The sequence below is a fragment of the Ammospiza caudacuta genome, chromosome 11, assembly GCF_027887145.1.
Source record: "Ammospiza caudacuta isolate bAmmCau1 chromosome 11, bAmmCau1.pri, whole genome shotgun sequence".
NCBI classification, from domain to species: Eukaryota; Metazoa; Chordata; class Aves; order Passeriformes; family Passerellidae; genus Ammospiza; species Ammospiza caudacuta.
The window spans coordinates 13,207,290-13,221,522 of record NC_080603.1 but is presented as its reverse complement, the minus strand read 5'-3'; the positions used below and the strand labels follow the sequence as shown (position 1 = coordinate 13,221,522).

The 14,233-nt window shown below is 43.2% G+C and overlaps 1 protein-coding gene across 4 annotated transcripts in view; it reads left to right on the top strand.

Annotated features, from left to right (window-relative positions):
• Positions 1-8,105, top strand: part of TFDP2 (transcription factor Dp-2) — a 53,907-nt gene extending 45,802 nt beyond the window's left edge. For all 4 annotated transcript variants that reach the window (XM_058812320.1, XM_058812319.1, XM_058812318.1 and 1 more), the window contains one exon: positions 586-8,105. In XM_058812320.1, the coding sequence (XP_058668303.1) occupies positions 586-754 (169 nt within the window). In that variant the 3' untranslated portion in view covers positions 755-8,105. The remainder of the gene's footprint in view (positions 1-585) is intronic.
• Positions 8,106-14,233: the final 6,128 nt, after the last annotated feature.

Genomic DNA, 14,233 nt, shown 5'->3' with positions numbered 1-14,233 from the left:
TGTGGATAAAAGCCTGGTAATATTTCTGAAGATTGCACAAAAATGTCTGCTCTCTAAATGCACTGCTATTTAAGCTTTCATGAAAGAAGTTTAGTCCACACAACTTAATAAGAATTTAAAATTAAAAACCAACAACCAAACAAAAAAACACCATGAGCAAAACCCCAACCTTAAATACACCTCAGCAGCAGACTTTGCTTGGAGGTTACCTGTACCACAAAAAATGGAAATAGGGATTAATGTTTTGCAGCAGGCTCTTTCTCATAACAATTAACAGCTTCATTTTATATTGCAAACATTTCTGTGTATTAAAGAAACTGAAATGGATTTCCTTTTTTTTCTTCAGCTTAAGCAATTCTATTAGTTGATTATGAAAAAAAAGGAAGTCACCCAATATTCTTTTTTATGCAGTTTTCCAATGTTTTATCAACTCTCCTAACTAATAGATGTGTTTACTGTAACACTTTGGGATTTTTCCTTGTTGGTAGCATTTTTCTGACTAAAGGAAAAGCTGAGGCCAAAAAGAAAAAGCTTAAAACCTCCTGAGAAGCCCTCTAAACTTGCCCCTTTCTGTTGTCTTGCTAGTGAGAATGCAGGGTTGTGTTTGGATGCTGAAGTGGCCTTAGCAACGGGGCAGCTGCTTGCCCCTAGCAGCCAGCAGTCCAGCAGCGCAGCGTCCCGGGGGGAGACGCCCTGCTCCTTCAACGAGGAAGATGAAGAGGATGAAGATGAGGATTCTTCCTCCCCAGAATGAGGACAGGAGAAAATGGAATATACAAAATGCTGCTCAGATATTCTTAATGGGAGTTCCTGTTTGGATTTTACTGGTTTCTTGCCTTGGTTTGCACTGTGTTTGGTGGACTAAAATGGAAGCTTCAAAACAAGTTTATCCGTAGCTGAAATTGAAGAATTGTGTAACTGAACACAGAGTGACATGCAGAGACAAAGTGGGTTTTATAAACTATAAATGAGGAAAAGAACAAAGTCCCTGGAGATTTAGCAAAGTAAACCTTAAGATCATCTTTTCCATTTTGGGACTCGAGTATCTGTCTTCCCCTTGTCTTTTTCAGATGGAGGAGAAAACAGTCAGTCAGTAAAAGCTGATTCTTGTATTGTCTTTTGGCTGTTCTGCCTTTAGAAAAAGGGGGAGAGAGCACACACAAATGTGCTAAAATCATTATTTAAAACTATCTTGTATGAAAGTGGTTATAGGGAAAAGGGACTGTTAAAATGTTTGCTTTTTTTCTGTTCAACTTGCTGTATAGAAGATTCTTAAAGTAATATAAATTGCAAGTGATTAAATGAATCTTGAAATAGTTTATATCCATTTTAGATACTCTAAAAGTAACAGGAAGCATTAGTATAAAAGGTTCATGTGTTCATTTATATTGCAGGCCTAATTTATTTTAAGTGATTATTCTTAGCCATTATTAAAACAGTCAGGAAAAAAACCAGTATTCTCTGCACCAGCTTTTTTCAAGGAAAATAAGTTTAAAAATTGTATTTCTAGATTACAGCGTATTCAGTGTAGCTTCTCCTTTATTGTTCTAACTTTATATAATCCCTTTGATATTAGAAAAAAGGCCTCCCACTATGTTAAGGATCTCAGGCAGTGTGTTTTCAAGGCAGTCTTTTCAAATTTGGGGTGGGCAGGTCACATAACTTTTAAAGTCATAGGCTGAGGTTGTTAGGGAAAAAATTAATTTCAACAATACATTGTTTCATGTTTTGCATTCTGACAGACTTTCTTATCAGTAACTTCAGTTGCACTCACTTTGATGCACCTTTGAAAGTTGTGTCAAACCATGTAAAATGCTCTGTGGCTCAAGTTACCCAGCCCATATCCCATGTGAACTGTTAAACTCAGACTTGCAGCAGGAGGCTGTGTTTTCCATTGTTAACATCACATCCAATCATAAAGACCTTTTAAAAAAACCAAAACCTTGAATATCAATGTAAAATACACTGTAGATGTACTCTTCCCATGGTGTTCCAGTGCCCAGGACTTTGCCTAGCTCTAAGGTAACTGTTTTTCATGAGGTCAATCTTGCCAGTTTTTCCACTGTCTGCAGGGGCTGTCCCATGTCCCCGCTGTCTGGGGCAGCTGTCCTGGCTGTGTTCTGCTCGGGGGGGTGGGTGAGGTCCCTTGTGCTGCTGCTCACTGAGCAATGGCAGCAGCTGCCCTGGGCTGCTGCAGCAGCACTCTCACAGCCTGGGCTGTGTCCACATCACCTTCTACAGCCAAACCTGCACTCACTCCAAAAGCACCAAGCCTGAGCTACAGAGACAAAAAGAGGCCCCAGCTCAAGAGCTGCCTGGCTGTGTGCAGGAGTTAGCCCAGGGCTGTCAGCCGCAGGTAAAACTGTGAGGCATACACAAGCACCACCCACACGTTTCCATTACAAACAGAAGCATCCAGATAGGAACTTCTCACAGACATTCAAACTCCTGCACCTGAGGAGTGCCTGAGGGCAGCACCAGTACTAGCCATGGCTTTTGACTGAGCTGTTTTACAAATGAATAGCAAATGCACAAACTGAAATGCCTACTATGATACTCACCCTCGGGGCAAGACTGTTCAGCCCATCCCGTGCTCATGGCTCACAGGCAGCAGCAGACCGAGGGCTTCACACCCCCTCACTTCCACCGAATCTGTAACGCTACCTCCATACCAGAAAAGCTTTACAGACACAAAAAATATTCTTGCTGAGAGTCAGTGCATTGAGCCAAGTGGCTCACTTTTAAAATGGGGGGAGAAAGGAACAGGTACTTCACACATACTACTATGGAATTGTCAGCTTCGTGATTGACATTTCATTTAAACAGATCATCACTTTCATTGTTAAAAAACACATTGCTTTTTCAAAAGTGCCCTGTCAGTAGGCTTTCATTGGAAAGGACATATCAAAGGTAACTTACATACGCATGAGCCTAAGCAATTCTTTACAAGGGAAATATCTTCCAGAGTAGTTATACCACCCTCTCCCCAACAATACATTAGGGACACATTTTACTTTACACTTTCTTCACATTTCCCACTCAAGATTGATGTAAAAAGAAAAAACAGCAAAACACTAAGCAGTTCCTGAAGAGCAGCACTTTGAACTATAAGAACCTGGCAAAAAAAAAGGCTTCCAGCCCAGAAATGGAATGTATTTTATTAGCAGCCAGTCTGCTTTACAGGGGGAAGGAAGATCTTCAGTGACACCTTTCCTCCACTGATGTCTGTGCCCTTCAAAGCTGCAGTCTGCACAGCTGCTTGCTTTCTGGCAAACATCGAACTATCAAATTTAAAGATAAAAAATATGGGCACACATAACATTTATTAGACAGTTGAACCAAGACTTCAAAAGTTATTTTTCCTGGACTAGTTGAATACAAAGGACAAAACAAGTTAGAACATTTAGAAGAGACTTCAAAAGTAAATTCTTTCCTTGGGCTTCTTTGTACCAGTTGAGGATGAAGTTCAACTGAAGCACTGCAGTCTTGTGGCCACACTCAAGTCTGGGAACTAGGAGAATTTGGGACCTGATCCAGCCACAGTCACCTGCATGATCTCAGGCAAACTTTTCAATCATTCCTGGTGGTCTTAGCTGCCACAGTTAAAAAAAACACAAAAACCACAAACCAAAGCAGGTAAATGCAAGACCTCACCAAAGGCAGCTGCTGCAATTGTGAGTAACAAGGAGCTTGAGAATATTAACAAACCACAGAGCTCTCACTGAGCTCATGGCAGTGCTTCAACACAGAGGCCCTCCCTCCTGCTGAGAGCCAGCAAACACTTTCCACAATAAAATGGTCCTGACCAAGCCTGGTTTTCCCATTTTCTATTCAGTTCCACCATCATCTCCTGTCTCATGCAATACCCCTGACATTCATTGACAGGAATCAAGCAGCAACTGGTACTAGGTTATACTTCATATGAGAAAAAGTTAGCACTTAGATTTTCATTATTAAAATCTATTTCATCATTCAAATTTTCATTATCAAATTTATCTTATATTTAAGGTAAATTTAAGTGATGTTTTTGTGTCTTGGAACACTCTCTCTTGGTTATGGATTCAGGAGGCACTTGACTGCAAGCAATATAATGCTGTATGTAAATGCCTTTATAGCTATTGTGCACTAAACTTTATTTCTGGACTAACTTTGTGGTGCTTGAAAAATCTAAATTTGATTTAGAAAAACTTGTCAGCTCCACTACCTAGATGAAAAACTACGAGTGGGAGACAGCATTTTTCCATTATGTGGAAATATAACAAAATATTTGTGGATTTTGGTATTTAAAATTGTATTAAAGTGCACCAGTTTTCACATTTCCACACTGGAATTAATGCCAACTTAATCTCAGAAAGGGTGTGTCTCTAGCAAATAAGACCAGTTCAACTGAAGGTATGACTTCAACTAACACCATAAACCCAGTAAAAGCCCTGTTGTAGGTGTTTCCATTTTGGTTAAGGGGTTTTAATGTTTAAACCACAGCTTGCAAATACCCCTAAATCCTTTTGAGTAGCTAGAAATTGCTGAGGATACAGAATTCCCACAGAAGGGCTTCTGCTGATCAACTATGTCAGCCTGAAGTAACATTATGTAAAAAGGCCTAATAACCACATTTTAATCCTTTTGGTTTTTTAAAGAAAAATGAGGCCTTCAAGTTCATGTTCACACATGAAATGATGCTTGAATTTACAATTCCACAGTTAAGGTTTAAAATTTCAAGTGCTCTTTTTTTTTTTACCAAATCCACTATTTTAATTCAAGAGTATGGCTGAAACTTAACCACATTTGAACTCTGGGCAATACTCCTTTTTGTAGTTAACTGGGCCTTTTCAGCTGAAAATAATCAGGCAGTTGATGGTAAAGACTTTCCCTTTAGCAAGTTAAAGATGTTTGGGGTTTAGATTCATTTAAAACCAAAGCCAGCACCACAGGGGATGGTGTAGAGAAAACAAACCAAAGCAAGCTATCTTCCTGCCTGACCCACCTCACTTATATCTTTTCATTCCAGGAATCTCTCATGGGCATCATTACATTAAATAACCAGATGTAATGGGCTGGGGAAAGACTATGTGTGCTTTTTTAATTTGTGATTTAAAAAATTCTGGTAGTAGCCATACTTGGAGGTGACATCCTTCTGCTGCACTGGGTCCATGAGGCTGCAGGTGTCTCAGGTGCCTCTTGCAGCATTAGTGATGAGCAGGGGAGGGAGAAGCCAAGGACCCATTTATGGAGGTTTGTTGTTTAAAATGTGCCACTGCTTGAATCCTGGCCTCTGTCTGCAAGCAATGCACCAGTGAATCTTTGTGATGTTGTGGACAGCACACACCTACCTGAGCACATGAAAAACTCTAAATACCTAATTTTCTGCTGGCAGGTGTTCACACAACCCAATCCTGATACCATGAAACTTCATGAAACTCAGTCCTTAGAGTTAACAAAATTCCCAAATCAGATTATTTCTTTCCTGTTTAACTGTTAGGATTTTGTCTGGTGAGTATTTTTAAGAGGCTGTGAGTAAATCTTCTCTCCCCAGTCCAAGTATATTGCCAAAAACCACCCATAAGCAATGTTACTCCCATTTGTTCATTCCCTCTGCCAAGGATTATTGTCCTTGCAAGTCACTGCAGAGCTGTGTGTGCCAGAGCCCCTCAGCTCCTTCAGTCTGAGTGCCTGAGGGGGCATCCCTGGATCCCTCCCCAGCTGGCACTGAAGGGAGGGGAGGGAATGCTCAGCACACACAGCAGTGTGCCAGGAATAACTGCAAGGGCTGTTCATCACAGCTGTACAGTCACTCTCCACCTTTAATACACCTACCCTGTCTGCCCACCCAGAGATCAGACAAAACCAAAATGTTCTCTTTTCTGCTTCCATATTTTTGAGAGTACTGAAGAATGCAACATTGAGGACATCCACCTAAACTGCAGGACACCAAAAATCCTTGCTCAAAATTGGTCAGAAGTAACATCTGAGATCTAACCATCCAAATCCCAAGGGAAAGCCTCCTACTTAGGACTAATATGGAGCAAATAAATACTTTTGCATTTACCTAAGAAGAAAAGCAGACTGACCTGGTTGAGGTCAGTATCTGTAACACAGCCATTATCATTCCAAGCAGACACAGGAACATCCCAGAAGCACAAACTTGCATCTCTATGATTATTAGTTTTCTGTATTGGCTAGAAAAGTGCAATCACTTAAATCTGATTTCTCTAAATGCCATTCTTAAGTACTCAACATTCTCCAGGCATGGGTACTTTAGAAATATGGCCAGCATGGGATAGCAGGATACAGCAATGTTAAATTTAAACCCAGTTGTAGCTGCAAATCAAACTCATCTATGCAGAAACTTTCCAAGACAAATCGAGTTGGCTTTAGCCCATTCTCCTCTCCATGAGTGAAACACTTGTCCCTCACACTGCCTGGTTCCTGTGCTGCCCATGCTGCCCACCCACACCAGCCAGGCAGCCAGAGAGGGAAGAACATCACACATCCACAGCCCTTCCTGCTGACGTTTTCAGGTCACACACAACTATTCTGAATGCTCACAAAAGTTAAAACTATCAGAAAAGGTAAAGTCCACAAAACCAGTCTCCAGGCTTTTTGATGGGTTTGTTCAATTGCTATTGTAATTGGTTTAACAATTAGTAGATTTGGTCATACTAATGCAGGGATGAAGTGGATCTCCCAGAATTTCCCCAGGAAAACACCAGCTGAATCACAACCCATCATACGAGTTTCTGAAACAGTCCCTTGTCCTAAAGGCCATGAGAAATCCTTCAGAGAAGCATAGGCAAGTGTTATGACACTGTATCTCACAAGCACCTACTGTGAAACAAATGAATCCTGCTTTGAACAAACCTGTAAGAAGCAGGATGTGAGCCTGTCCTCGTTCCTCAGGCCCTGACTGCAAAGCATGCCCTGGCACCAAGGCACAACTTTGTGTTTGCATATCTTACTGAGCATCAGCAGAAACTGGCCAGCAAGCACAGGCAGAGTTTTACACCAGGACTTGTTTGCTGCACCTGGGGCACGATCTGGCAGTGGATGAGTCCTTGGCAAGGAGCACTGTTGCTGAATTCTGAACGCTCGTGTGCCATCAGCCCATGTTCTGAAGGTGCTACAACTTGCAGCAAGGGGTAGACAAGGCAGGTCTGGCCCTCCTCCCCACCCTTACAGTAGCACTTTTTAATGTCCACTATATTCTACATGGAAGTAATTGTAGAGACACTTCCTTTTTATATTTAAAATGCAGAAACCACTTGAAAGTCTATTAACTTTTAAATTAAACTTTTTTTAAGAACAAGGCCAGTCATGGACAAAGCTACTTAATGACCTCCAATGCTGAACTGAAAGCAGGGTTTTGTAAACATGGTGGGTGGGAAGAGACAAATCCAATTACAAGCATGCTAATTATATGGGATTTGAAGTTTTAATAATTTTTTTAATCTACTCATCTTGCTCTCCCAAGATGTGTATTGGCACAAAGGGTCACACAAACACTTTGGTGGAAAAATTTTCTCCCATTTCTTGTGCTAAGTTCTTGCATCTTCAGGAAAGCTCAAGTTTCCCATTCATCTTCATTTGCTGCATATTTTTGAATTCTCCACAGATTTCTCTCTTTCCAAATACCTATAAATTATAAACTAAAGTTTTATTTTTGCAGAAAGTCTGCTATTAAGCTATGCTGATTTTTTGTCCTGAACAAATAGTGTTAATTTACACTACCACATTGTATGTGGCTAGGAGTAGTGTAAAAAAATGTGGTAGTGTTTTATGTGCTTTAAACACTGACAAAGATATAAAGAAAAGTGCATATACAAAGTTTTACTTTCCTAATAGGAACACTGGCATTAGCAAATAGTATATTTGAACCAATAGGAAATATTACTTTGTAGTAGCAAACACTTTGTAAATAAATACTTGTTATTTTTTTAATGGAAATTTTATAGAAGCTTTTTCTGTATACTCAATTGATCCCATGTTTACTGAAAATGCTGCAAGTGGGAATTGTACATTGTAAATGGGGGTGGGGAGCAGACAGTCAGGCTGAGGTGAAAGCTGTGTATGCTTTGGAGAAGAACAACCAGTTTTCTGTGAACTGAAGTGTAAACCTTAACTGTAGAAGAACTGAATAAAAGAATTTCAAGGCAACAGGACTGAGCTTGTCTTTGAGAAGAACGCTGGTTGCTCAAGGTTAACACTGCCAGTCTGTGCACCTCGTTAGGAAAACAAGGAACTGCCCTGCTTTACATGGGAAATATTGCATCCTCTGGTTACTGAAAACACCACAGTCTAGCAACTGCATCCTCCTTGGCTGCTCCTTCAGAGAAACATCCTATGTCCTTATCCAGGGAGAGGTGCTGGACTTCTGAAATGGTGACATTTTGATAATCACAACATGTTTAGGGGTATTGTTGTCCCTATCCATTCAAGACACACAGGTAATCTGTACCTAAGAGAGGGCCCAGAAACAGGGTGTTTTCCCCCAGTTTCATGCTAGATCTATCCTGCTGAACCCCCTTCAAACACCTGTAGACTCTGAACGTACATCCTTCCATACACCATCCTATTTTGATAGCAAGAACCCAAATGACAGGAATTTAGGCAGCATTAGATGCAGTCCCTCTTCATCCTGTGTTGGTTTTCCAACTCTGCCAAACATGAAAACATCAAGTAATGTCACAGTGCTTGCTTTTCTCCATGTGCACAGAAGACCCATGACTCACTATTTTTAATCTCAAACCAGCTAAAAGTAAAGGTTAAAGACAATAGCAAAGACTTGCAAAACTGTAAGTTCATTCTTGTGTAATAAATAGAAACTCTACCACAAACTCCTTACATCTAAAATGCAATGGCCTATTTGAGAAAGCATTTTCACTAAGAGATTTGGCAAATAACCACCTAAGAACTCTTGTAAAGTCTTTTTTATGGGCAAGAAATACGACTGCAGAAATGAGAGGATGTTAGGGTATAATCTTTATACCAACAATAAAGATATTCAGGGCTTATTTATGCTTCTTTAAAAAAAAAAAAGTCTAAAAATCCTTACCTCCTTTTGTGTCAGTGCTCCATAATCAGAATGACTCTGAAACATAAAGCTGATGGTGAACCTGGTTAGAATAAATACTCTCCTCTAAAGAATCCTTAGTTCTTTGTGCTGTGTTTTCAGCTAGGGATCTCCTCCCCAAGAACCCAACAAAGCAACTGAGGAGATGTGAAAGCATAAAAGCCCATTTCATCTTTTCTAAGAAGTACTCAGCATGGATCTCTAAGAAATCTGCAAATAGTGCTTTCTGAAATTACAAATACTTCTGGTTAGAGTTTCTCTGTCCTACCAGATACCATCATATAAACTAGTCTATGTTTTTCTTCACCTAAGTAAATCTGTATGTTTCCTAAAACAAGAAATCAAGCAATGGTAACTGCTGCAGAATTAAGGTGCTCTGTGCTAAGAATGGAAACATTAAGACAACAACAAATATTGTCCTTGGTTAAAAATAACACTATTTGAAACTGTATCTTGTTGAATTCCATACATTCTGTTAGAAAGCAAAAATATCTGGAAACATTCAGGAAAACCAGAAAACCCCCAAATTTGTGTAGGTTTCTTATTCATTAAACTCTGTCTGAAGCCCAAGTGTAGGACAGGAGATCGATGTGAACAATCGTTCGTTGTCCAGCGCCGTGTCACGAGTGCTGCCCTGAGCCGTGTGATCCGTGTAGGTTGCTGCTGAGGAGGCTGAGCCCGGCTGCAGTGCCCGTCCCTCGCCTGCCGGGGGTCCCACACAGAACCGAACTCCTGTTCTGCTCCTCCGACTGCACATCGTTCAAAAGGCTGGAAACCTGATGGCACTGGGACTGCTTGCTGAACCACAGTTCAGGGTAACAAAATAGAACAAACTGTTCCTGTACATTTCACAGAACTTCGCGTCTGTCCCAAAGAATAAATCAAGTCCCAAGTTGTTGAAGGCACTGCTGCCCACTGGTTCTCACAGCCACCCCCTGGACAGCTCATTGCAGGCTCAGTTTTGTAACATTTCAGCCATCTCTCACTCAACTCACAGAGCCGTTAAAAAACTGAAAACCACTGTCCCAGGCAAAGCTGCACAGGAAATGAGAGAAAAGCCTACAACAATGGGATGACACCAAAAGGAAGAAGTAAGCAAAAAGAACAGAAGGCTTTGTGTTCTTCCAGCCTAAGGCGGCAAACAGAGCTACAAAATGGCAAAATTGTCAAAGCACCTTTCTTGTACCACACATGAAACCACACAGCCAATCCCTTGGTTCAAATGACCTGTGCTAACTCAAGTTTTCATCATCCTGACATTAAAGTCCAGGTTATGAAGCAAAGACAATATTACATACAAATATTACATTCAATTAATCTGCCACCATTAACTGAACATTATTTTTCAAATATTAAATAACAAAAATTACATTTAACGCCATATTATGTAAAAAGCAGCAAACTGCATTTTTACAGCAACTGCTGGCATAAGCAAGACAGTTATTTGTAATAAATAAGCACCATGTATGTTTTGGTACATTTAGAAGTTAAAAAACGTTTCAAATGAGTAAACCCCGGGAAAATGTCCTAGCATTGACCTGTGTATAATTTAGGTCTCCGGCTCTGCAGAGTGAAATTAAAGCAGCAAGCAGAGCTCCCAGTGACAGGACTGGGCTGAGCGCATGGAGAACAAGTTGGTGCAAGGAAAGGCAGGCTGTGAGCGCAGCAGCCAGCCCGCGGTGCCTGCCCACACCGCGCCCACGCTGCTCCGCGGGAAAGGTAAGAGTTATTTTTTAAAGAGGGTAAAAAAGAAACCTGTGGAGCTTCCACATCTGCCAGCATGCTTTAAGGCCACACCTCAGTTAAGCATCAGAAAAAGAGGCGTTTGCATGTTCATGCGTTTTGTTAAGAAGCAGTTCTTGTGCTGGTTTGGGATGACAGCTTTGGACCACAACACCTTTCCAAGGAATTGCATCCCTGTCTCGAGGGCCCGGCCGGTATTTGCCGAGTTCCCACGTGTGCCCGTGTGCGTTGCACTGCTGGGGGCACTGCGCTCCGGCCCGCTCGGCGATGCCTCAGCCTGGGCCGCTCTCCGCGCTCGCTGCCATGCACAGCCTCCCCTCCTCTCTCCCCGCCACGGCCCCGCAGCTCCCTCACGCCCTCCGCGCTCCGAAGCGGGGCCCCGCGCCCAGCGCCTTCCCCTCCCCTGCTCCAGGGGCACGGACGGGCCGGGACCCGCCCCGGCACCCGCGGGGCCGAGCCCAGGCGGGCCGGCGGCCTTTGGCTCCGGTACCGCGGAGCACCGCACCCGCTCCGCCGCCGGCCCGGCCGCGCCGGCTGCCCCTGCCCTGGCCTGCCCACCCACGGTCCTGCGTCCCGCCCACGGTTCCTGCGCTGCCCGCCCGGGGTACCTGCCCGGGGTTCCTGCCCGCGGTACCTGCGCTGCTCGCCCGGGGTTCCTGCCCGCGGTTCCTGCGCTGCCCGCCCGGGGTACCTGCCCGGGGTTCCTGCCCGCGGTACCTGCGCTGCTCGCCCGGGGTTCCTGCCCGCGGTTCCTGCGCTGCCCGCCCGGGGTTCCTGCCCGCGGTTCCTGCGTCCCGGGCGCCGCTCGGTGCCCTGAGGGGCCGCGCTCGCGCCCTGCCCTCACGGTAACGGCCCGCGCGCGCGCTCCGATCACGCCGCGCCCCGCGCTCCTCCGCGGGCCTGGCCGCCGGGAGCCTGCGGGAACGCCGCTGCTAAAGCCACCTGTTCGTAAACATTCCTGATTTCTGGAGTCTGGGATTAGCATCTTAGCACGAAGATAACACTTCCACATTAGCATAAGCAAGTAACTAAGTACAGTTAATACTAAATTAACCAAGTTGTAGAAAAGGCTGCTGTAACTGCTAAGATGTAGGTTAACACAGCTGCTGGCTCTTTGCAATCGGAATGGCCAGGCTGATGTAAGCCCCGTGAAAGCCCAGGTTTTTATTGTTATTACTTTCAAACTTCTCACTTTTTGTATTTTCTCATCATCTCATTAGCATGACTAAAGCCAAGTTCTAGACATTCTATCTAGGCTGAAAAACTTCTACTTAATGCTCTGCCAAGCTTCTACCTAGCGTTTTCTGTCATCGGGCAATGCATTAATTCTATTAAATCAAGATTGGATGCGATAGGGCTACTCTGTCTAGAGGCCAATGCCAAATGACTGAGTCAACTGTATCAGAGCATTTATCAGACAACTATTTGTTGGCCGTGAGGCAGCAAAAGGAGGAGCAGAAGCTTTGGGACTGGCAGAGACCTGCTGAGGTTTGTACATTAACTGCAGACCCTTCCAGCACATCTAACTGTACAACCGTGTGTGTGTTCCTGAGATGGTTGGTATTGACCCTCTATGTATCTGTAGGGAATGGGTGACTGGCATGATGACAAATGGGCACATACACCACCACAGATGCAACAATTCCAGGAAATAAAGCAGTCCTGGATGGTGAAGATTTTTCAGAAATAACTGCAAATTCATTTCATGGAGGAGTGCCCATATTTCAAATCTTTGTAAAATGTATCACCAAGCAGTATATTTTCTGAGTAATGATCCATTCAGCGTTTAAAAATATACTGAACTAAAAGATGATTTAAAAATATAATTATAATTTTAAAATATATTTGCAGTCAAATATACCCTAGTCTGATTATTAATAGATATAATCCCCCTAACTGGGAGTTCTCTTGTTTCTATTCAACTGGTTAAACTTGTGTTAGAAAAGTTTATATGAAAATATCAGTAGCAAAAAAAAAGCCCCGATAAAACAGGAGACTGTCCTTTCCAGTGTTCAAATTCTTAAAAGATAAAAAACCTGAAAGTAAAATGTAGTGAAGTCCAAGGGCATGGAAAAGAGTGGGTCATCAGACATTCCTAACCAAGTGGGTTTGGTTTCATGGGCACAGGATGCACATCCAGCAGAACAAGCAGGCACCCTGAGGAGTGACTAAGATACTTCCAGAATTATTTTTTTCCTTCCCCACTAGCATGTTTTTGTAACTATATATCGGGGGTAAAATACTGTATGAATTGGATACCCAGGAATGTGCTAAAGCTCTGACACTGCTTTGGAAGAGAGAAAATGCACATGTTGTACCCTGCTCACTGCTCCCCGGGGTTGGTGGTGTTAAACTGAACAGAGAAACTGCAGAGAGCTGTGTGTGCACTGAGCCCCACACTGCCCTGGCCCTTACTGATCACCAGCGACCCCTCAGTCAGTGGAGGAGCTGCTCCGATTCTTGCCCTTACAGGACTGGCTGTGTGCTGGGTGCTCTCAAGGAGCCCGGCCAGCAGGGGAACACAGAACACATTTTGTGCGGTGCAGAAGGAGTTAAGGAGCCGTGTGCCTTGAGTTCCCTGCAGATAAGAACAATGTGAGCCCCCCTGACAAGCCAGGCAGGCAGCTCTGGCTCAGCAGATAGCAGGAACATGAACTGAAGGGGCAAAGACATCTCACAATTCCAACAGCCATTCATATCCTAGGGAGATTTCAGAGAGCTCTCTTGACATGTTTTAAGCCATGGCTGCATTTCTCTTTGTCAGAGTGCATTTGCCAGTTGCACTGCTGAGTTTTCATATGCAAGTCAGCCTACAGCAGTTTCCAGTAATGGCATCTTATGCAATTTCTGACCTACTTTAACACATTGGGGCATTTGGAAACATGAGATCCACTGCAGCAGCTTTCTGCTTGACAATGTGACACTGCAGCAGGAAGCCCAAGTCTTTAGACGAACACATGGATCCACTAAAATACAGGAGACAGACTGTAATTTTCAAGGTATTTGTCAAGCCATTAGCAGCATGCAGATCAATCATCATCTGTATAATTTTTTACCTAGAGATCCTGCACGTTATTTCAAAAAGATCAAATGGCCAGGGTCAGTAAGCTGTTCATAGGCACTGACCTGCATTGCGCTCTCTTGGCCCTTCTAGGCTGCCCTTCCTGAAGAACACCTCAAATGAGAGCAGTGTGTTACTGATGATAAACCATGACCTGGGTAGCAGTACAGAGATCCTGTCTCTGGGCCCACCAGCCAGCTGTGCTCAGAAGAAATGTGTCGTCTTCTACACATCCTCCAGACACCAGCAATCTCAGAGAACTAAAAGTTTTATCAAAGGAGATCTTTGATACACTTTCATTAATTCCACTACCAAATGTAACCTAACTACTAACAGGGACCTAACACTACTAAAGCTTTTTC